This window comes from Pristis pectinata, chromosome 1 (assembly GCF_009764475.1).
Source record: "Pristis pectinata isolate sPriPec2 chromosome 1, sPriPec2.1.pri, whole genome shotgun sequence".
In the NCBI taxonomy this organism is placed as follows: Eukaryota; Metazoa; Chordata; class Chondrichthyes; order Rhinopristiformes; family Pristidae; genus Pristis; species Pristis pectinata.
Genome location: NC_067405.1, coordinates 28,939,588 through 28,965,237, shown reverse-complemented (window position 1 = coordinate 28,965,237; position 25,650 = coordinate 28,939,588). Strand labels below are relative to the sequence as shown.

Sequence of the window (25,650 nt, the reverse complement as noted above, 5' to 3'; positions counted from 1 at the left end):
GCATTGGAGAGATACTTCTGCCAACACTGTCTCCATGAAATCCTCCAAATTTCTGGCAGGTTAAGCAAACCAACCTTGGTGTTTTCTCTCAAGCAAGCATCCCCAGCACTGGGGCTGTAATTACATTCACTTTGTCAGGTAGGTGAAACTCATGAAGCAAATGTTATTCTGAGCTCTGTCATGGGATAAAATTACCAGGTAGACGGAGGTAAATATTCAAAGATGTCCAACTTCACCATTGAAACCTTTGGGATCCCTGGCCTGTGACTGCTCAAAGTGGGTAAGGCGCATTTAGGTTGGCAATGAGAGCCTTGAACCCATATAGAAGGAGCATGTAAAAGTCAGTGTAAATGGCAGAAGGAGAATGCCACCTCATAAACTACCTACTCGCCATGCCATCAGGCAGTTCCTACTCCATTTATGGTAGTCTACTCCATTTACGGTATTGACCATATCAGCTAACTCAGAACCCATAGCAGTGAAGTGGAAATAAGTCATCCATAATCCCATGGGATTGCTTAGCAAGACAAAACTTATTGAAATCTTAATAAAAAGTCATTGAAAAATGAAACTGAATATCCTTCATTTTCTGGTCAAAGTAAATATAACAATACCTTGACTTTCAATTTCTGTATTTGTTCCACCACGTTGTTTGACCAAAGGTCTAATTTTATTAGAGGTTGAAACTGTATTTTTGCACAAACATTTTGTGTTTTCCAAGTCTTCTTGGAACACCTAGAGATGACAAGAAAGTTGTAAGTCTATCAAGTCTATTAATGCACCAAATAGTTAGGAATCCAAAAATAGGCACAGGAATTGTAATGCTGCTTCTGCTTCTGTATTTGACCTTATCAAGCAGCACACAAAGTATATACAGTAGTGCATACAATTATGGTGCCGAGCCAGCACAAGCTTCATTTATATTTAAAGCAAGGGATTAATATCATGATTGACTATCACTATTTATAGCATGCTTGAACCAGTTAACTCACCTACACATTTGAAAGAAGTTGCATTGTGGCTACAGCAGTTGCTTGGAAGATCTTCAAGAATTGAAAAGCAAGGGAGTGAGGGGCTCTGCAATTCTCTGACTCTGCACTAGAGGAAATACTCACTATCCATAGAAGGACCTCAAAAAAAGGTCCAAAACTAATGAAGGTGGCTAGTCATGTGAGTCAATGACAGGATAACACTTTTAATACTGCCCCAAGGACATGGATGCAGAGCTGAGTCACAAGAATTCCAACATCTTGAAAGTGGTTTTTACAGCAACTATTCCATTCCAACAAAGCAAGCTGTCAAATTTCAATGCTACAAAATTGAAACTTAAAAACTATACCTCAGTGCTAAATGGTTTGAATTGAATGATAATAGAATCGAAAAGCAAAATACTATAAATGCTAGAAATCGAAAATTAAAACTGCAAGTGCTAGAAATACTCAACAGGTCAGGCAGCCTCTATAGAGAGAGAAACACAGATAACAGTTGAGTGGTTGACCCATGATTATCCACTGTTTTCCCTCTCTAGAGGTGCCAGCAAGCCTGCTGAGTATTTTTAGCAATTTTGCTTTTATTGTAGTAATATCAGGATGTATTTCCAAGGGTGTTGTGCAGAAGTTCCTGCACTTCATAAAATATTTGATAAACTCATCCATGCTTCAATTATTTCATCAATGGTATCACAAGAAGAAAAGTCCTAAATCATTTGTTGTTAATCGGCCAATTATAAGGTTCAAGTAACGAACATCACTGGAGAAAAAAAGAAACCGTTTGTGTTAACCAAGACATGTTTCTGTTTCTTTTTCTCAAAACTGACTTTTGTTTCAACAAACAATGAAGCGTTAAAAAAAACATAAAAACGTATGTCACATTACCAGGACGAGGCTATATTTTCTCTTGAGTCTACCTTGTCATTCAATATAATTATTATTGGTCTGTTCTTGGCCTCAGATCATCTTTCCTGTCTGATCTCCATATCCCTTGATACAATGTAGTCCAAACATCTACCCAGCTCAATCTGTCAATTCAAAACAATTCAACACACATAGCTCCCTGGGATACAGAATTCGAAAGATTCTCAAGCATTTGGGAAAAGACACTCCTCGATCTTAAATTAACCCAAGACTATGCTCACTATCTATAGATTTCCCCATCAGGTGAAATATATCTCACATTAACTTAGTAAGATTCCATTGTGGATTTGACATGTTTCAGTGAGGTCATCTCTAATTTTTCTAAACTCTTAGAGTATAAACCTAATCTACTCAAGTTTTCCAAACAAGACAAGTCCTTCATGCCAGAAATCAATCAACTGAACCTCCTCAATTGCCTCTTTCCTTAAAAAAAAGACCAAACTGTACACAGTACTCCAGGTATAATCTTACCAAAGCTATTTATCAATTAGTAGAACTTTGTTTTGTACTCCATCCCTCTCGCAGCCTTCCTAATTATTTGCAGTACCTGCATGGTAATTTTGTGTGTTCCTTGGATGAGAAACCCAAATCCTTCATTATTTCAACACCAGTTAAATACTATTTATCTCTTCTGTTCTTCATCTGCCATCCTTAAACCCACTCACTTTGCCTGCCATTATTCCATTGCAGACTTTGTGTCGACTGCACAACTTACTTTCTACCTGGCTCTGTACCTTCAGCAAACTGAGATACAATACACTCAGTCCCATCATCTAAATCATTAACAGAAATTGTAAATAGTTGGGGCACCAGCACAGATTCCTGTCACACCTCACCAGTTACATATTAACAACCTGAAAATGACCCATTTATCCCCACCCTCTGTTTGCTGTCGGTTAAAACCCAATTCACTGCCCATGCCATAATTATACTATTGTCAATACTGGCAGTTACCTTTAGTGACCTTTTGTGTGGCATCTTTTGGAAATATAAATACTGTTCAACCACCGGTTTCCTTCTACCATCAGCTAGTTACATCATTGAAATAAATATGTCAAACACTATTTCCTTTTCATATTGGCTAATGATACTATGAGTTTCTAAGCATCTCTTTACAATTTCCTGGGTAATAGACTCTAAGATTTTTCCAATAATAAATGACAGGCTGACTGGCCTATAGTTCCTCGTTTTTTATCTCCCTCCTTCCTTGAACAGAGACGACATTAATGATTTTCTAATCTGCTGGGACTTCACAGAATGTAGGCAATTTTGAAAGATTGTAACTAATGCATCCATGATGTTTGTAACCACTTATTTTAGAACTCTGGGATGCAGGCCATTGCGTTAAGGGGATTTGTCAGTCTTTAGTCCAAAAATTTACCTAGAACTGTTTCTCCAGTGATACTGGCTGTTTCAAATTTCTCCCTTGCTTTTCCCTCATTATTTTCTACTATTTTTGTTACATGAAGACAGGTACAAACTATTTGTTTAATGGTCTTGCCATTTCCTTATTCCCCATTATTGATTTTCCATCTTAGCTTCTAATGTATCAATGTTTGCTTATGCAATTGTCATACTTTTTACATACTTGTAGTTCTTACATTTAGTTTTTATATTCATGTGAATTTGCCCTCTTTCACATTTCTCCTTTTCTAAGAATTTTTATTGTCATCCTCTGTTTCTAAACTCCTTCCATTCCTCTGACCTGCCACTATTATTTGCAACATTATAAGCCTTTTCTTATAATCAAATACCATATTTAACTTCTATAGACAGCCATGGCTGACTCCCCTTTCCTGCAGAATCTTTATTCTTTAGTAGTATGTACCCTTGTTGAGAATAATGGAAATTTTCTTTCAATTTTTATCGTTCATTATCTACAGTCAAGTCTCTTTTCCAATTTCTAATTTCCCAATCGATTTGACTTTACTTAATTGAAGACCTTGGTTTTAGGTTCAAGTTTGTCACTCACCTATCACTCTGATTCTTACTCTTACCTGTGAACCACAGATGCTCAGTTCACTATTTTCATGGTTCTTTTCTCTGTTTGTAAAGAAGCTATCTAAAAAAAAGATTCTGTATTGAGATGTCATTCAAAATATTCTCCACTTACACATAGCTACAGAAATTAAGAGAAAAGTTTTTTTTTTAAACGCTGATTTTTAAAACCTTGTCTGGGCAAGAAATTATTTGTTTTGATTGAAGAGCATAGGTTCAATACTTTTATAGTATGTTGCAGGTCCTAAGGTTTTCAAGCACTTACATTCATTCATACACCTCTTAAGGTATAATTGCCTAGATATTGGATCATGGCTGTGTTTTTGCATGAAATGAATTTCAATGGGTTTGTGAATTAATGACAAGAACATGGTCCTTCTGCAAGAAAAGCATGCTTTGTGCATTTCACTTGAGTACATCAAAAATATGGCTCAGGGGGGATGCATGGAGTCCAATCATCAATCATGTTTTGAGAACTGCTAAGACTGGAGCATCCTTTTCTTCTTTGGAAAATCTTCAGCCACTCATAGTTAAACATTTTTTCACATGTCCCATTCAATCTACACAACTTACAACACATTTGAGGCTATTTGGCCACTATGACCATACCAGCCAAAAATTGAGCTGCCTAAATTACTCTGACTTTCCATTTCCAGGTTCTTAGCCCTCTTGGGTATGGCTCATTAATGTTTCTGCAGGAATCTTTCAAATGTGGTGAGGTTTCTACCTCCACCATCCATTCGGACAGTGAAGTGCTTCCCCTTACAACTCTTTTGTTGGGGAAAAATACCATCAAATTTCATCTAATCCTTCAATCAATCAACTTAAATCTTTGCCCCTAACTTTTAACCTCTCTGCTAAGAGAATATAGATGCTTCCTGTTCACCTTGTCTATGGCTCTCTTAATTTTGTACACCTGAATTAAATCTCCCTTCTGCTTCTCAAGTTCCCATGAAATCAACCCTTGGCTATCAGTCTCTCATCATAATTTTTATTCTCCATCCCTGGCAAGATGCTCGGTTGATGCTTCTTGCTGCAATATGCTGTAGCACATGCTGGGAGCTGGCTCAAGAGACTTTGATAATGTGCACTACAACTTCAAAACTTATTCCTCTTTGCCATAGGTAGTGCTGTGGTTGTCCAGTATGAAAAGAGAGAGAGGGAGAGGGAGAGAGAGAAAGAGAAAGAGGGAGAGATTCCCATTTATGGCTCATAGAAGAACAGTTTATTCTAAGGTTGTCTTCAAAAGCAGTCATGATAGAGATCTTTTACTTTCTGTGTGCAGAATCACAGCCACTTTTTCTCCCACATATCTCAGATTGGTGGGCATGAGAACATTAAGGAGGCCACTTCAGTTCTGATGAAATATCCTGAACCTGAAATGCCAACTGTTTTTCTTTTCAACTTTGCTGTTTGACCCGCTGAGTTTTTCCAGCATTTTCTGCTTTTATTATTAAGGAAGATACAGTTGTTCTCTTTTCAGTGAAAAGGAACTATGTCTTCTTCTCTTTAAGAAAAGAGAATTATGCCTGGTGGCCACACAGATTTGTGGCAATAGCGGGCTTCCCAAAAATCCACAGAATGGTATATATACTACACCCAAGAGACACTTTAGAGTTCTCCATTTGAAACTGAAGATCTGATTAATTATTAGGACTATCATCCCTTGATTACACAATTCATGGTCATCAATGCCGTGGATCAAGGCAGTTCTTGTATCTTTTGTTCTTAGGCAGTTGGGGGGAAAGAACTTATCTCTTCTTTTCTTAGTTTGACTCCAATCCATGCTCTAGTGAGTTTAGCTGTGAGCAACAAACAGCAGAAAAGGAAGGGTCTATCTAGATGCGCTCTCAAAGCCAGTTTGATTGCGAGATTAATCAGTTGAGGAATTCACTTCATGGGCTATACAGCTAGGCAGGGATGTAATAAGTGGGGAAATAATGGGTGGTCTTTCACCACACCTAGTTGAAATCCCTTGCTGACATTTTTTTTACCTGACTCACAATCTATGCTTTAACTGCAAGAGACCTAGCCTACAATGGTTTCTGAAAACCTTTATCTTTGCAGTGAACCTGCAACAATCTTGAAAAAACAGTCCTTCTTTTACAGAGGGACTGAGAATTCATCTGCCACTTACACAGTAATACCAAAGCTACAGGAATTAGTTATAATGTTCTCACCTCAAAAAGGATCCAGTCTTAAACAGCCAGTTAGTCCCAATGGTTCAGAGTTACTGAGAGGCATCAGAAATACCTTTATCATCAGAAGCAGTACTCATGAAATATCTCAGCACAGGAGGAATAATTCATTTCAATTAGGTAGCAGCTGAGGGTTTTGGTCAACTGCTCTCTGAAGCACTATCATAGAGAGGTATAGATTCGTATGGCACAGGATCAGGCCCTTTGGCCCACCATGTCCATCTCAACCATTTTGCCCTCCTACACTAATCCCATTTGCCCACATTAGCAACATATCCTTCTATGCTGTTTCTGAAATATTGCTTCATGCAGGAATATTGATTGTCATGGTCACTGATTAGCATAAAGTCTTACAGCACACTTCCTGCTCCACCAGGGGTGCTAACACCCTTGACCACTGCTATACAACCATCAAAGATGCCTTCCAAGCCACCCCTTGTCCTCACTTTGGGAAATCAGACCACCAGGCGGTGCTCCTTCTCCCTGCATACACACAGAAACTGAAACGGGAGGATCCGGTACAGAGAGTCGTGCAGTGCCAGTCTGAGGAAGCAGATGAGCTCCTACGTGACTGTTTTGAGACAGTGGACTGGTCCACGTTCAAAGACTCAGCACCTAGCCAAGATGAGTATGTCAGCACAATCACGGACTTTACGAGCAAGTGTGTTGAGGACTGTGTACCAAAGAGGACAATCTGGGCATCCCCAAACTGGAAACCATGGATGAACCTGGAGATCCACTCCCTACTGAAGTCTAGGACTGCAACATTCAAATCAGCTGACACTGACCTATACAAGAAATCGAGACATGACCTCCGTAAAGCTATCAGAGATGCAAAGAGACGATACCAGTCCAAAATTGAGTCCCAGACCAGTCGTCAGTTGTGACAGGGCTTATTTGCTATAACAGGCTACAAAACAAAGTCAGGCAGCATTGCCAGCAACAGCACAACCCTTCCCAAAGAGTTTAACACATTCTACCCACATTTTGAACAGAAGGGATTGGTATGTCACCACCTGCCCTGACAGCTCCAATGCATCTGAACCCACAATCACCATTGCAGAAGTAAGATCAATCTTCCAGAGAGTGAACTTGCAGGAAGTATCTGGCCTGGAAGGTGTCCCTGGCCATGTCCTCCGATCCTGTGCAGATCAGCTGGTGGGGGTTTTTGCAGACATTTTTAACCTCTCCCTGCTTCAATCTGAGGTTCCCATCTGCTTTAAGAAGACCACTATCATCCCAGTACCTAAGAAAAACAAGGTAATGTCCCTTAATGACTACCGCCCAGTGGCTCTGACATCCACCATCATGAAGTGCTTTGAGAGGCTGGTCACGGCACACATCAACTCCAGCCTCCCAGCCAACCTCGACCCACTGCCATTCACTTATCACCAAAACAGGTCCACAGCGGACGCCATCTCCCTGGCCCTACACTCAGCTATGGAACATCTGGACAGTAAAGGCACCTACGTTAGACTATTGTTTATTGACTACAGCTCTGCCTTCAATACAATAATCCCAAGCAAACTTGTCACCAAACTCCAAGACCTGGGACTCAACACCTCCCACTGTAACTGGATCCTTGACTTTCTAACCAACAGACCGCAATCAGTGAGGATAGGCAGCAATACCTCCGACACGATTATTCTCAACACTTGTGCCCCACAAGGCTGCATCCTTAGCCCTCTACTCTACTCCCTATACACTCATGACTGTGTGGTCAGATTCTGCTCTAACTCCATCTACAAGTTTGCAGATGATACCACCGTAGTAGACCGTATCTACAGTGATCTACAGCGATGAGTCAGAGTACAGGAAGGAGATAGAGAGCTTAGTGCAATGGTGTCATGACAACAACCTTTCCCTCAATGTCAACAAAACCAAAGAGCTGGTCATTGACTTCAGGAAAGGGGGCGATGTACATGCACCTGTCTACATCAATGGTACTGAGGTCGAGAGGGTTGAGAGCTTCAAGTTCCTGGAAATGAACATCACCAACAGCCCGTCCTGGTCAAATCACATAGAAGCCACGGCCAAGAAAGCTCACCGGCGCCTCTACTTCCTCAGGAGGCTAAAGAAATTCGGTTTGTCCCCTTTGACACTCACCAACTTTTATCAATGCACCATAGGAAGCATCCTATCTGGATGCATCATGGCTTGGTATGGCAACTGCTCTGCCTAGGACCGCAAGAAACTGCAGAGAGTTGTGGACACAGCACAGCACATCACGGACACCAGCCTCCCCTCCTTGGACTCCTCTCGCTGTCTTGGTGAAGCAGCCAGCATAATCAAAGACCCCACCCCCCCGGGTCATTCTCTCTTCTCTCCTCTTCCATCAGGCAGAAGATACAGGAGCCTGAGGGCACGTACCACCAGACTTAAGGACAGCTTCTACCCACTGTGATAAGACTATTGAACGGTTCCCTTATATGATGAGATGGACTATGACCTCACGATCTACCTTGTTGTGACCTTGCACCTTATTGCAATGCACTTTCTCTGTAGCTGTGACACTGTACTCAGTACTGTTATTGTTTTTACCTGTACTACATCAATGCACTCTGTACTAACCCAATGTAACTGCATTGTGTAATGAATTGACCTGTACGATCAGTATGCAAAACAAGTTTTTCACTGCACCTCGGTACAAGTGACAATAAAAACCAATACAAATACCAACTTGCTCTAGGGATGGTGGGGTACTCCAAGTTATAAGCTAACATATTGAGAAATGAGCATGAGAATGGCATCTCCTTCCTTTCTAAGACAGCCACCCCAAGTAGCCCTCCTTGGATAGATTTAGTAACACACATGTTATGGTGCTCTTGTTTAGTGGAAAGCCCTCTTGAAAGGAATGAACTAGCAAATGCACTGAATTGATGATCAGAACCTGTGCATTAATTAGAACACAGCTTGCATAATCAAATCCACTTAGGCATTTTAATATAGATGTCAGTTGAATCTCACGTGGAAACTGCACCAGAACAAATGACACTGATTAAGTGTTCCTATTTAGGACTAATCCAACTCCCAAGCAAAATATCTCTCTAATTTAGAAACGACTTTTTTCCTCATGTTACTCAATAACATTACAAATATTTTTAATTTAAATGGATTTGTCTCCAGGCAAATTTGCATGTTACATTTGGTTCAGGTTCTTGCAACATTCCCAAGAATAGGATCTTGCATGTATTGACTTAGCAGCTCATTGTCATTATCTAAAATATTTCACCATACTTCCCTTCTAAGCATATTAAAAGTAAATAATTTTATATTATAAAAATAAGTTTATATCAAAAACCATCATTCAGATGGAAACAGACAAGTTTACCTTCTTGTGGGAGTTGATTTGGCAATACATTAGTCAATTGATTTCTTAATGTGCTTTTCACTTGAGCTTCATACTGTAAAACTGACCTCCTGTTTGAATGACAAAGAATTAAATTTTCTATAAAGTACAAGATAATATTTCTGTGCATATTTTTAAAATTGTTGGAGTTTGTAATTACTATAAAATGTATTTTTATTTTTATTTATATTATTTATTATATTTATTTATATTTATATAATTTTTTATAAAACTATAATATAATATAAAATATAAAAAAGTGGAAATTAAAGAGAAAAATAAGCACTTCTAAAATTTTGGGAAAATGTTTAAATTCATGTGCAATGTAATGAGTTACTAATGCAAATGGCTCAGTGGCCTAATGTCTTTTACTGTCAAAAACTCCCAGGCGTGAAATCTGAAGCCTAATGTAAGGTGCAGTTTGAGGTTGATTAATCTGGAGATAGTTCACTGTGCCCCCAGACTAACTGAATTTTATCTCTTTTTTGGCAAATACAATAAAATTAATTTCAACTCTTAGCCCCAAAATCTTTAACAGAGAATAAGACCAGTTTTGTCGATGCTAGAACATAGAACATTGAACATTACAGCACAGTACAGGCCCTTCGGCCAATGATGTTGTGCCAACATTTTATCCTGCTCTAATATCTATCTGACCCTTCCCTCCTACATAGCCCTCCATCTCTCTATCATTCATGTGTCCATCTAAGAGTCTCTTAAATGCCCCTAATGTATCTGCCCCACAACCTCTGCCGGTAGTGTGTTCCACGCACCCACTACTCTCTGTGTAAAAAACTTACCTCTGACAACCCTTTTATATCTTCATCCAATCACCTTAAAATTACGTGTTAGCCACTTTCGCCCTGGGAAAAAGTCTCTGACTGTCCACTCGATCTATGCCTCTTATCATCTTGTACACTTCTATCAAGTCACCTCTCATTCTCCCTCCCTCCAAAGAAAAAAGCCCTAGCTCACTCACCCTATTATCATAAGACATACTCTCCAATCCAGGCAGCATCCTGGTAAATGTCCTCTGCACCCTCTCTAAAGCTTCCACAGCCTTCCTATAATGAGGTGACCAGAACTGGACACAATACCCCCAAGTGTGGTCTAACCAGAGTTCTATAGAGCTGCAACATCACCTCACGGCTCTTGGACTCAATACCCTAACTAATGAAGGCCAACACACCATACATCTTCTTAACAATCCTATCCACCTGCATGGCAACCTTGAGGGATCTATGGAAGTGGACCCCAAGATCCCTCTGTTCCTTCACACTGCTAAGAGCCCTGTATTCTGCCTTCAAATTTGACCATCCGAAGTGTATCACTTCACACTTTTCCAGGTCTGCCACTTCTCAGCACAGGTCTGCATTCTATCAGTATCCTGTTGTAATCTACAGCAACCTTCTACACTATCCACAACACCACTAACCTTTATATCACCAGCAAACTTACTAACCCACCCTTCCACATCCTCATCCAAGTCATTTATATTTATCACAAAGACCAGGGGTCCCAGAACAGATCCCTGCAGAATGCAACTGGTCACCGACCTCCAGGCAGAATACTCTCCATCGACCACCACCCTCTGTCTTCTATGGGCTAGCCAATTCTGAATCCACACAGCCAACTTTCCCTGGATCCCATGCCTCCTGACTTTCTGAATGAGCCTTCCATGAGGAACCTATCAAACACCTTACTAAAATCCATGTACACCACATCCACTGCTTGACCTTCATCAATGTACTTTGTCACATCCTCAAAGAAATCAATCAGGCTCATGAGGCACAACCTGCCCCTCACAAAGCCATGCTGACTGTCCCTAATCAGCCTATGCTTCTCCAAATGCCCATAAATCCTGTCTCTAAGAACCTTCTCCAGTAACTTGCCCACCACTGAAGTAAGACTCACTAGACCTACGCAAAAGAATGGATATTTGTTTAAGATGCTTTGACTATGAATTTATTAGTATGATGTAATTTATAAAGTTTAATATGTTTTCTATTGTGCCAGAAGGAATTATGTAAACTGTATAGTGTTAAAACTAACAAGAGAAGTAATTTCTGTTTCTATAAAAAAAACAGAAGAACTAGTAATCCAACATCCATCCCAGTTCTCACAAAATTTCTCTGCCTGATGTATCCCTTTTAAAATGACGATGACTGTGTATTTCCAATATATTTAGGGGATGACAGAGCACCAATGGAAAGAGAGACAGCATTAACGTTTTGGGTCAATGACATTTCATCACAACTGAGTAAAATTAGAGATAAATAAGAATATCTTTGGATAAATAGCTAAACTACAGGTGATGTTAATCATTCAATATTTCAATTGCTTTGTATAGGAATTCTATTTCAGTCTAATAGGTACACTAGGTTGAAGCAGCAGCAGGGTGTCAAGGATTATTTTCGGTTACTGTCCCTCTGCTGAAAGCTTCACTTGTGCCCAATGTGAAAACAGTGGGCGTGGCACATTTTTGGAACCAAAAACTATGCTGCATGCTATCCTTTTTGGAGACCAGGACTGAGGTTGCAGGAATTGGGTTGGGGTTTGGGGTTGATGGCCTTGTGAAGGGTGATAAGGGACTGGTATGTAAGGGACTGGTATGTCAGAGGCTGGGCAGTGAGGGGGACGCATTGAAGACTGACATGGTAGAAGTTGGGGTGGGGGTGATAGGAAGAATGGCATGTGAAGTGTTGGGGGGGAAACGGGGAACCTGCAATTGGGCAGTTGGTGAGGGTTGGGGGTATGGCAGATATCTAGGATGGACAGCTGGGCAAATCGGAGGTGTGTGAAAATTAAGGAATAGCAATTGAGCAGTTGGCGGTGAGCAGGAGGAATCAGCAGATGTGGGAAGTCAGCATCAAGGACCTGCAGTATCAATGGTGGGCATAAAGAGGTTGAGGGAAACAGCAGATGGGGTCAGTTTGGAGATTGTGCTATGATAGTTAGGAAGGATTGTCATTCACTTACCTGTTAAGCTCTCTAGTCTGATACTGTGGTAAACCATCTTGCCCTAGGACTGTCCAATTGATGGACACTCTCAGGACAATGTGATCCAAGTTTGATCGTGAAAAGAGAAAAGAAAAAATGTATGATTTCAGATGAAAAAGTGTGGGAGGATTGAAAATGAATTGCAGTTCAAGGGACAAAAAGTGAACAACATGAAAACTGAGAATCTGAACTGGGTACTAATTTGTTCACACTTGCAAATTTTCAGTATATTTCAGTTCATTGACATATCTGCTTTGATCTGGCTACTGTTCATTAACTAGTAGTTTGGATTTATTGCATACTAATAGCAAGGCAATTGAGGCAAGACCAATTTATTTTTAATGTACCTGAATGTTGTTAACTGCTTATAAGATATTCAAATTGTTCTGAGTATAATACCAAACCAAAAGGACAAATACCCTGCATTTTGAAGAAATTTTCCATTGCACTAAATGCACACTTACTTATTGTGATTTAGAAATTCTTGGGCCATTTTCACTGGCCCATGTTCTGTTGTAGTAAGATCTCCCAGTTTTTCCAATATGTCCACATCCTATACAGTTAATATAAAGTGAGTCAGGCAATCAACCTTGTTGCAATTTACATCCAATGGTCCTTTCTCTGACCATTAGTAGGAAACTATTACCTTTAACAACTCACTTACTCATTATTTTAACTGTTACAAATACAAACAATTACATTTCTTGACTTCCCATCTCCTTACTCCTGTAATCTTCACAAATGCCATTCTATAGGATCTCTCCCTTACCAGATCTACAGTAGCTTGAACATGTGTAATACAAACCTTATACTCCATTCTGCCACCACTAAATCTTTAAGAGTGATTAATACTATTGCGAAAGAAAAATAAATAACTTAACTAAGGGAAAGGAACAGTGTTGAAAAAATTGACAGAAAACAACAAGAAGAGATGAATAATGTAATAATGTAAGGAAGAAAACATATCCATGTTTTTACAAGAATAATTAATGATAAAAGCAAAAGCTCACTGTACATTGATTGCTCTGATCAGATCATACCTTGCATATTATGTCTAGTTCTTGTAAAACAAAGGGACATTGGGAATGATTATCAACTGTAACCCATCCAACCTGGACTTAAAAACATAGAAATATGAAAGGCTTGTTGGACATAAACTTCAGGTCAATCTTGGAATAGACATCTTGTACTTCTACTCAGGAGGTTTATTAAAATAAGTATTAGTCCCAATATCATTTTTGTGCATCAACTTCGTATATCCACAGTCCATAAAGGTTCTACTGGAGGCCGTTGAGGAAGCATCATCTAAAGATTTTCACAGTGATTCCTTGGGGCCACAGGGGACATTAACATATCTCTTGCTCTCTTGCCTATCTTAATGGTCAAATGGCAAATATGTATTTATATTCAATTATTCTGTTTTTATTTATTCATCATTTTATAATGAGAACATTGCTGTCAAGGTCAGCATTTAGTGATCCAACAACGCTGTGGATGCAACACCTTCCATTATTTTGCTGATGATTGAGAATTGATTGGGTGGTAATTTGCTTGATTGGATTTGTCATGCTTTTTTTAGGACAGGGCATACTTGTGTAATTGCCTACAGCATTAGTTAGATGCCAGTATTGTGACTGTATTGGATCAGCTTGGCTAGAGATGTGCCTAATTCTAGAGTGCAAGTCTTTGGTACTATGGCCAGCATATTACCTGGTTTTGTAGCCTTTGCTGTAATTGGTTGCTGTCTTTATATTTTGAGGATGAATCTAACTGGCTCAAGACTGGCTTCTGTGACAGTGAGGAAGCCAAGATGGATCATCTACTCAGCACTCCTGCTTTTGCATCTTTAGTACTCACATGCTGGACATTACCATTATTGAGGATCAGGATGTTCTTCTCCATTACCATTCATAACTAGATGTGGCAGGACTGTAGAGCTTTGATCTAATCATTAGTTGTGGGATCACATAGTTCTGTCTATTGTATTTTTGTTTTGCTCATTAGTACATATCAGGTACTGTGTTGGAACTTGGCAAGGTGGTATCTCATTTTTTTTTGTATGCTTTATGCTGTTTCTAGCATGCTTTTCTGTACATTGAAATATGGTTGATCCTTTGGCTTAATTGTAATGTCAGAATGAGAGATATGCCGGACTATGAGATACCAATTGTGGTAATGAAGGATATCTGGATTTTCAAATGACATTTAATAAAGTACCAAACAAAATATTGTTACATAAAGTATGATATCTTACATTAAGGAGTAATTTCAACATGAGATTTGAGAAGGACTGACAGTAAATGACAGGAGACTATTTCCTATAATTGGTGAATCCTGAACTAAGGTTTTATTCCATGTTCTGGGAACAGAACTTCCACTTTCTCCAATTTTCAAAGAGAAATCAGCTCCTAACAAAGGGATAACAGAGGTGTCTTATCCACAGAAGGCAAAGGCAATGTTTAGGGAGTTAGTAGTGGCAAAGTATGAGATACATCCCAGCTGAAAGTTTGTTGTGCCATTGTGTTTTTGCTTCCATTGCACACTGCATTGATTATCATTGCATCAAGTGGCTAGGCCACACAATGAATTAACTATCTAGAGCTAATTCTTTGCTCCACCAGTTACAGAATGTACATTGTCACAAATTATGTGTGTATAACTTATGACTCTCTGCCTGTTAAAATAAATGAATGGAAAAAAAATCACAAGTCAGAATGCAGTAATTTCCTGCAATTAGTTCTATACCAGCCAGACATATTTTTAAAAAAACTTTTAAGCTGTTAAAAGAGCAGTCACCATTCTTCTTTTGAAAGAAGCTTCAGTCTGAATACTAGTAAGGTGAAATCTTGCTAAACAAATAAAAAACAAGAGATTCATTTTGGTTTGGATCAATAAAACTCTGAAGCAAGATAATTCTTACTTCTGCAGAGGTTTGCTGAACTGGTCCAGTTGGAGATCTGCAGTCTGTATTATGGAGTTCTGGATCAATACTCATAGATGTGGTTTCTTCAGTCTGCATTTGACTTTGTACTCTTGTTTCCAGGCTGCCCTTTGATGCAATGACTAAGCAGTCAAGCGTTGGATTGATTTTGTCCATTTTTCATGTTTCCCTATCAAAATTATAATCAGATCTTATATTAAAAAAAGCTTTCGCTATTTTAAAATAAACTTGCAGAGAAATGAAATGAAACCACATGTGTCAAACTTCATACAATAAACTACTTTTAATGGATTTTGGCTTTTCCCATTTATCATAAAGTATATGCTGAAGAATATGTCTCAAGAGAATTGAAAAACATGGCAGCCATGATCCCAGCACTGAATCCAATCAATCAAAACAGGTGAGTGCCCATTTTTAGTAATTGGCCTGCTGAAGCAACTGTCTTCTATGAAATTATAGTGATCATACATAATGTCAAATTGTAAATTATGTAGGTGGGGGGGGAGCCAATAGAAAATCTATGAACACTGGAAATTATAATAAAGGTACTTGATCTATTGTTTTAGTGACTAAGTTGAACTATAAGCAACCCAGAGGAGAGGAGGAAGATTTGTAAATGCTATTCATGTCTAATGAGCCGAAATGAACTGAAAAGTAGGTTGTCGTAGAAACAAAGGACTGCAGATGCTAGAACCAAGACGAAAAACACTATGATGCTGGAGGAAATCAGCAGGCCAGGCAGCATCAATGGAGAAAAGCAGGCGATCAACATTTTGGGTCAGGACCCTACTTCAGGACTGCAGATAGGAAAAGGGGAAGCCCAATATATAGGAGGGAAAAGCAGAGCAGTGATAGGTGGACAAAAGAGGGGAGGTGGGGTGTCACAAGGTGGTGATAGGTAGATGCCAGTAAGGGATAGTAATAGGCAGGTGCAGGGGAGATGGGAAGAGCAGATCCACCGGGGGATGGGTCAAAGGTAAGGAGGAAAAAAGGGGGGTAGCAAAAAGAGAGATGGGTTAGGAAAGGGAAGGAAAGAAGCATGGTTGGGGGGGTGTATGTTGGGGGAGGGTTGTGGGGATTACTTAAAGTGGGAGAATTCAATGTTCATGCCGTTAGGCTGCAAGGTTCCAAGACAGAAAAAGAGGTGCTTTCCTCCAGTTTGTGCTTAGACCTCCTGGTAGTGGAGGAGGCTAAGGAATTACATATCTGTGACGGAGTGGGAGGGGGAGTTGAAGTGACTGGCAATGGGGAGATGCAGATTTTTGCATAGTAGGGGTATTAAGGGTTATGGGGAAAAGGCAGGGAGGCGGATCTGAGTCCATGGCCAGATCAGCCATCATCTTATTGAATGGCGGAGAAGGCTCGACGGGCCAGATGGCCTACTCCTGCTTCTATTTCTTATGTTCTATGCTCTTGAGATGAGGCTTTCCACTCCAGGACACCTGGAAAGTTGTCCTTTTTCAGGAAATGTGCCTTTCGCTCTTCTGTGGTTGATGGAGCCATCACCTGCAACTTCTTCTCTCGCCCCATCTTCCTCTCAGCAGAACAGAGATAGGAACCCTTGGTTCGTATCTTTCACCCCAACAGCCCCCTCATCGAGCAAATCATTCTTCATCATTTCCGCATTCTCACCACCAGTCACATCTTCCTGTTCCCACCCCTTTCTGCTTCCTTCTGTGACTCCCTGGTTCACTCATCTTTCCCATCCATCCCTCCCTGTCCCAAGTAATTTCTCCTGCAACTGAAGGAAATACAATCCCTGTTCCTACACCACTTCCCTCACCTCCATCTAGGGACCTAAGCAGCCCTTCCAGGTGAGACAGACATTAATATGCACCTGCTCCAACCTTATCTATTGCATTCGGTTGAAGGATCTTGAAAGGAATTAATTCAATGAATTGGACCTATTTCCCCTGATAGTGGAATTGATACAAGAAAATGTAACCTTATAATCTGAACTAGACAATTCTGGTAGGAAGTTCAGAAGCACTTAAAGGAATGATAGGAATGTGGATCTCTCTCCCAAAAAAAGCAACAGATATTTGTTCAATTAAAAAAATAAATTGCGGATCGATAGATTCTTGGTATCCAAAGTTATTAAGCGATAAAGATCCAAGATGAGTGGATGTAGTTAGGATATAGCCTAGGCTTATTCTTTTGAACGGAAAAATAGGCAAAAGTGTTGAATGGCCTATGTTACAATGGACAATGCAAATAAAAGGGAAAGGAATGAATATCAAAAGAAGAATAAAGATGACCATGATGAAAAGAGTCAGGAAAAATCCAAATGTATAGCGATGAACAAAAGAAGAAATGAGGTATAAGTTCTCTGAAAGGAAGTTGAGGGTGAAGAGGGACACCAGATAATGTCACTGTTTTGAAGAAGAAATAGGGAGTTATTCAATATTTGTCGCTCAACTACAATCATTAAATAAGTTGGTTGGCCTGTGATCATGTTGATATTTGTGGGTGCTGGCCTGTTTCCTACATTACATCAAAGTGCACAACAGACTATTTTGTTGACAATAAATGAGTCCTGAGTTTGCGATTGGTGCAACTAAGTGAAAGACTTCCATTTTTCCTTACATGTGAATTTAGTGTCACACCATTATGGTTGAGTCTTGACTACTCCCTGGGGTGATCTAATGAGATACTTAGTTATAACAAACTGCCCCCAGACAACCAGGGAGGGGCATTAAATGCTGAACTTCTCATAGTTATTCTACAGCCTGAGGATCAATTTAAAATTACTTATTTTCATAAATTCCATGCATTCCACTATAAAACATTGTAATATGCACCAAATAAAATGTCAGAAATTAGCATATTCTAAAGGTATATCCCCTCAGTATTACATGTACAGTTTGCCTACTGCTAAAACCATTGTTATATTTCTGAACTAAATAGTAAATTACTAATCGAACAGCCTTCCCTCAAACTGGTAGGATTTCAACTGGATTACCGGCTTGCTTGTTTCTTTGCCAGTTCTAAATTGTGATGAGACTTTCATGTAAACTCTCGTATGTTATTCAGGTTAACATGAATAATATAACTACAACCGTTTAAACTTGTAAGATAGTCAATGACTCCTGGTGTGCGTCGGTGTCGTCTTACCTTTGTCAATGCTGCCGCTTCAAAACCAAAGTGGAAACCAAGGGAACGACCACATTCTGATCATCGACGTAGCTCCTGGAACTTGTAAATTAGGTTGAAAGATCAGCTAAGAGGTTGAGCCATTGGGTTCGGAATTACTGAAGAGTGTAACTGCTGAACTATTTCAACACCCAGAAGGCGAGCTGCAGCTCTGCCTCCCGTGGACTCGGTGATCTGTCCACAGGTTTAGAGTTTACAGCTTGGTTGCCAGTAGCAACTTTTGAACTCACTGAAACCAAAGAAGAGCTTTCACAGAGCAATGGGAAAAAAAATCCTAAGTAATAGTTTCAATCATTTTGAGGAGCTTTACAAAAGCAACGCATTTATTGTCACTAGATAGATTGCACAATGCAGCATTTACACATGAAAAGTAATAACGATGTTTTAAGTAAATATTGCATTTAGACTGCCGTATAATGGCTGATCAGCACTTTCCACTTACCAAATGATTTGTTTCAACAGAAAATCCTGTTATTTCTAACTCATATTTAATTTGTTGGTGATAATTGCAAAAATACAGAAAAAAAGCTCTTAGAACTCCTGGTATCGTTTATTAAAAATGCTTCTATCGTACTTTGCTAATCATTAAAAGACATAGTAGAAAGGACCTACCAGCCTCTGTATCACCACTCCCTCTCACTTTTATTGGTATTGGTATTCGTTTTTTATTGTCACTTGTACCGAGGTACAGTGAAAAACTTGTCTTGCATACTGATTGTACAGGTCAATTCATTACACAGTGCAGTTACATTGAGTTAGTACAGAGTGCATTGAGGTAATACAGGCAAAAACAATAACAGTACAGAGTGAAGTGTCACAGCTACAGAGGAAGTGCAGTGCAGGTAGACAATAAGGTGCAAGGTCACAACTAGGTAGATTGTGAGGTCAAGAGTCCATCTCATCATATAAGGGAACCGTTCAATAGTCTTATCACAGTGGGATAGAAGCTGTCCTTGAGCCTGGTGGTACATGCCCTCAGGCTCCTGTATCTTCTGCCTGATGGGAAAGAAGGGAGAATGACCTACGTGGGTGGGATCTTTGATTATGCTGGCTGCTTCACCAAGGCAGCGAGAGGTAAAGACATGGAGTCCATAGAAGGGAGGCTGGTTTCTGTGACGCACTGGGCTGTGTCCACAACTCTCTGCAGTTTCTTGCATCCTGGGCAGAGCAGTTAGGATAGGATAGGATAGGATGCTTTCTATGGTGCATTGATAAAAGTTGGTGAGTGTCAAAGGGGATATACTGAATTTCTTTAGCCTCCTGAGGAAGTAGAGGCGCTGGTGAGCTTTCTTGGCTGTGGCGTTTACGTGATTGGACCAGGGCAGGCTATTGGTGATGTTCACTCCTAGGAACTTGAAGCTGTCAACCCTCTCGACCTCAGCACCGTTGATGTAGACAGGTGCATATACACTGCCCCCTTTCCTGAAGTCAATGACCACCTCTTTTGTTTTGTTGATGTTGAGGGAAAGGTTGTTGTCATGGAACAACCTGGATCCTGGCTACATCTTGTATATATTCCCTCGACACTCTCAGTTTTGATGGGGTCTCGACCCTGAAACGTCGACCACCATTTTGCCTCCACAGATGCTGCTTGACCCACTAAGTTCTTCCAGCTGTCTATTTTAGCCCCAGATCCCAGCATCTGCAGTCTCTTGTGCCCTTAGTATAAAAGAGCAATTGAATGCAAACCAAATTATGTCTGATAAGCTCAGCAAAATCGGACAAAACGTCATTTCTTTGTCATTGAACCCTTCCATACACAGTTACAACTTAATATTAAAACCGCTGACATTTTTCACTCCAACAAAAATCTTTCTTACATTTTCTTCCATGACACCCAGCTTATTGTAATCACCTCTATATTATGAACATTGCCATAATATCAACTTGGGAAAGTTTATATAATATATAATGTTATATGATGTTTTGTGTTATTTCATGCCTTTTTATTCTGAATATCTCAATTACTCACAAACTATTCCTATGGATGAGCTTTATCAATTCATCCAAGCTACCGGTACAATATTCTTTTTGTTTTTTAGATAGATGATATATTTTGTGACTTTCAAGAGGTGGTAGAATAGCACAACACCAGATCTCATTTTCCAATTCAATTGCCAAATGAATTTCTTGAATAAAAATAAACATGCAATTAACACTAATAAAACTTTTAATTACATCTTTAGAATATCTGAATACACAACACAATTAAATATTTCAGAAGTAAAGCCAATGTTATTAAATTGGTAAACACAGTAGCCATTTTGGGTTCCCCAAGATGAATGGATGTTAAGATTACATGTCTTTTACTGATGCAAAAACAAACTGCTGGAGGAACTCAGCAGGTCAGGAGGCATCTGTGTGTTTTTTTTTGCTCCAGATTCCAGCATCTGCAGTCTCTTGTGTCTCTTTTTTATTGATTCTTGGTTGTGGACACTGGGACCTTGAATGACCATATATTATTTCAGTTTGAAAGATAGCTCTTCCAACAGTACAGTGCTCCTTCAATATTACAGTGAAATACTGGTCTAAATTTTGTGTTGAAGTAGGTTTAGAACTCACAAATTGCCAATGAAGCTATAGATGATATTACAGTATAATTTTTATAGTATCTATTGAATTATACAAACTACTTGGATAAGGAAAATAATAGAGTTCAGAAATTCCAGAATAAATGATATATTTGTATATGTAATTTGGTTACTATTGTCTAACTAAGTTTGGCAGGTGCAGTGCCGCAGCCAGTACAGCTGCTGCCTCACTCCTCCCAACGACCTCTGGTGCTGCATGTATGCAGTTTGCATGTTCTTCCTGTGAGCATGTCAGTTTCCTCCCACATCCTAAAGACCTGTGGGTAAGTAGCTTAATTGGCCATTGTTAGTTGCCCCTAGTGTGTGTAGGTGAATGGCAGAATTTAAAATAGCAATAGTGTAAGATTAGTGCAAATGGGTGCTTAATAGTTGGTACAAACTTGGTGGGCCAAAGGGCCTGTTTTCCTGCTATATGACCCTATAGCTTTTACTATCCTTTGTAGCAGTTAAGGCTAATTTGGCTTATTAGTCTTCATAGGTTTGGGAATGACAATAATTTAATAACTCAAGCAAATTAAAAACCATAAAATGCCCTTTGAAAAGGAATAACTGTCAACTAAAGCCGAAAGGAACTGTATGTTATTCATATAACTGAACAAGTTGCATAACATCCGGTGGAATTAGCGCTTGGACCTTTGGGAGCTATGTATTGAAGCTCCTGTCAGATATAGTCCTCAATGATTCTTAATACAGCATTGCGCAGGATATTTCTGTTTCAATTGAATGGGATTACTCCTTTATCTTGCCAATATCATCAGAGACAACTGGAAGTTGGCTGGTGGATAAAATTAAAACCCAACCTGAACCTCACCTGACCACAGCCAATCCAATACCTACTCAACCAGTGACCTTTGACACCGTCAGGTCTTTTTGGTCTAAAGTAGGGTATCATTCATATGATGAGGAGTAATGATACCCTACTTGTCCTCAAGTAGGGTATCATTACCCCTTACCATTCATATGCCTTCATATTTACTTGTTGTAGCTGCACATTGACTTGTTGTAGTTCATGTATTAGGACTCTAAATCCATTTGTATTGCAATATTCTGTAGTCTCACTCCCTTTGCTGTTTCATTCTTCCTTCTGCAGTGATAATCTCACATTTTCTCATATTTCACCACATCTGCCAACTTCTTGCCCACTCATTTAACCTATCTTTTTACCTTTGCAGGCTCTTTGTAACTTTCTCACAATTTGCTAACTCACCTATGTGGCTATCGTATGCTCAGTCCCTTCATCCATCATTAATACAGATTATAAGAAGTTGGTAACTTAATAGTTTAATAACTTATTTTCTGTAGTAGCTTATGAGCAACTGAAATTTTGTATATGGTGCTGTGAAAACCCTGATTATATGATTTAATACAACCTGTTTTTGGTGGAAGGCTGGCTGGCTTATCATTGATACGTTTCTCCTTAGTAGGCCCATTGCTAAAAGAAGTGTTGGAAGATCTGATCATGGATATTCTTGAGAGACCTACCAGTGCAGATTTTAATGTTTTCATGTCTGACTGACACTTCCACTCTGGCAGATCTGTCTGTGGCCTCTTGCATAGTTACAACGAGGCCTATATACATGGGGAACAGAACTTCATCTTCTGTCTGGGCACATTGCTGTCTTCCGGACTCAATATCAAATTCTACAACATCAGGTAACTTGCTTTCTCTATCTGTATCAGAATTAGCCATTTCTGTTGTGAGTCATCCATCTATGATATTGCTCAGTTTTTCTCTCTTCATTTAACACAGCCTGAATCACCAGTTCTGCATTTCATATTATACTTCTATGGTTGTATTATCACCCTCTAACTGCCCATTGACTGGAATATCTCTACAGCTTATCTCCTACCAGCAGCCTGTCACAGATGTTCCATTTATCCCTTCCCACTTTCCCTACAATTTAAAACTAATTGCTAAATGTTGAATTATTGCTCTAAGGACCTGGCTCAAACTCATGTTGACCAGACTTCCAAAAGTTTTCCACCATTTTTTGGATTAATGTTTGTAGTTTTTGAATAGTCCACATGATGGAGCAGTTTATACAGAGGAACATTTTATTTCATGAGGGAGAAAATATGCACATGCACCTTGCATGGGATTTCAGCTTTGTAAGTGTGTTAAAACATCAGTGAGTGTAACACTGTGCCAATTAGCACCCCATCAAAAAAAATCAGGTTATTGGTTAAAAACAAGTCTGCAAATGAGGACAAACTAACTCTAATGCAATAGTGGTAATTGGTTTATTATTGTCACATGTACCAAGGTACTGTGAAAAATTTGTCTTGCATACTGTCCATATAGATCAATTCATTACAACGGTGCATTGAGGTAGTACAAGGTGAAAACAATAACAGAATACAGAATAAAATGTTAGTTTATTACACTTGCGGGCTGCCCCCAGAACACTCTTCACAAAAGATACATTTCACTGTGTTTTGATGTGCATGCGACAAATAAAGATATCTTATACAGTTTATCAGAGATTCATCTTCGGATCTGAATGAATATGCCATGGCCTTCACCGACTTCATCAAGACCTGTGTGGATGAGTGTGTGCTGTCAAGAACATACCAAGTTTTCCCAAACCAGAAGCCTTGGATGAACCAGGAGATTTGCAATCTGCTGAGGGTCAGATCAGTGGTGTTCAAGAACCTGACAAGAAATCCAGGTACAACCATCAGAAGGCCATTGTGAGAGCGAAAGGCAATTCTGTGTGAAGTTAGAGATACAATCGGATACACGACAGCTGTGGCAGGGTTTGCATGCCATTACTTCCAATAAGGCGAAACCTAACAGCATAAATGGCAATGATGCTTCATTCCTAATGAGCTCAATGCCTTTTATGCACACTTTGAAAGGGAGAATAACACACCTGTGTGAATCCCCTCAGCATCTGGCGACCCTGTGATCTCTGTCTCAGAGGCCAATGTCAAAACATGCTTCAAGAGGGTGAACCCTCGCAAGGCATCAGGCCCCGACAGTGTACCTGGCAGGGTACTGAAAATCTGTGCCAACCAACTGGCTGGAGTGTTCAAGGACATCTTCAACCTCTCACTGCTGCAATCGGAGGTTCCCACCTGCTTCAAAAGAGCACCAATCATACTGGTACCCAAGAAGAGCAGGGTGAGCTGCGTCAACGACTATCGCCCGGTAGCACTCACATCTACTGTGATGAAGTGCTTTGAGAGGTTGATCATGGCTAGAATTAAATCCTGCCTGAGCAAAGACCTGGACCTGATGCAATTAGCCTACCACCACAACAGGTCTACAGTGGATGCAACCTCACTGGCTTATCACTCAGCTTTGGAGCACCTAGACAACAGCAATATATACGTCAGGCTGCTGTTTATCGATTACAGCTCAGCGTTCAACACCATCATCCCCTCAGTACTAATCAACAAGTTTCAAAATCTGGGCCTCTACCTCCCTCTGCAACTGGATCCTCTACTTCCTTATTGACAGACCACAGTCAGTGGGAACATCTCCTCCTCAACACCGGCACCTCAAGGATATGTGTTTAGCCCACTGCTCTACTCTCTCTACACTCCAGTTTGGCAGGGGGATGGGAAACCAAGTGACAGGTTAGAGGTTGGTGCATTTAGTGTACAAGTAGATGCAGCGTGTAGAAAGACTGTGAGGAAGGATAGTTGAAGGAGCAAAATTGCAGTCAGTTGGATGGGCTGAAGTGTGTCTACTTTAATGCGAGAAGTATCAGCAACAAGGCTGATGAATTTAGAGCGTGGCTAAGTACATGGAACTACAACGTTGTGGCCATTACAGAGACTTGGCTGTCACAAGGGCAGGAATGGCTGCTGGATATTCTGGGGTTGAGATGTTTCAAAAGGGACAGAGACAGAGGTAAAAGAGGTCGGGGAGTGGCTTTGCTGATCAGGGACAGTACCACAGCTGTAGAAAGGGAGGACATCCTGGAGGGATCATCTACTGAGTCGAGTGGGTGGAAGTCAGACACAGGGAGTGATCAGTCTATTGGGAGCATTCCACAGACCCCTTCCCCAATAGCAGCAGAGACACTGAGAAGCAGATCAGGAGGCAGATTTTGGAAAGGTGCGAAAATAACAGGGTTGTTGTCATGGGTGATTTCAACTTCCCTAATATTGACTAGCAGCTCCTTAGTGTCAAGGGAATAGATGGGGCAGAGTTTGTTAGGAGTGTCCAGGAAGGAATCCTGATACAGCGTGTGGACAGGCCGATGAGAGGAGAGGCCATACTGGACCTGTTACTAGGCATGAGCCTGATCAGGTTTCAGATCTCTCGGTGGGAGAGCATTTTGGAGATAGTGTCCATAACTCCTTGACCTTTACCATAGCCTTGGAGAGAGATAGGAGCAGATGATATGGGAAAGTATTTAACTGGGGGAGGGGAAATTATGATACTATTAGGCAGGAACTTGGGAGCATAAGTTGGGAACAGATGTACTTGGAGAAGTGCACAACAGAAATGTGGAGGTTGTTAAGGGAATACTTGCATGGGGTTCTGGAGAGGTTT

At 40.1% G+C, this 25,650-nt stretch overlaps 1 protein-coding gene across 1 annotated transcript in view; it reads right to left on the bottom strand.

Moving 5' to 3' along the window:
- map3k19 (mitogen-activated protein kinase kinase kinase 19) overlaps window positions 1-15,561 on the bottom strand; it is a 31,181-nt gene extending 15,620 nt beyond the window's left edge. The window contains exons 1-5 of the mRNA XM_052027105.1: window positions 15,379-15,561; window positions 12,923-13,011; window positions 9,441-9,529; window positions 3,911-3,975; window positions 615-735 (exon numbers count right to left, since the gene is read on the bottom strand). Coding sequence (XP_051883065.1) covers window positions 615-735; window positions 3,911-3,975; window positions 9,441-9,529; window positions 12,923-13,011; window positions 15,379-15,555 — 541 coding nt within the window. The 5' untranslated portion in view covers window positions 15,556-15,561. The remainder of the gene's footprint in view (window positions 1-614; window positions 736-3,910; window positions 3,976-9,440; window positions 9,530-12,922; window positions 13,012-15,378) is intronic.
- Between the last annotated feature and the right edge of the window lie 10,089 nt (window positions 15,562-25,650).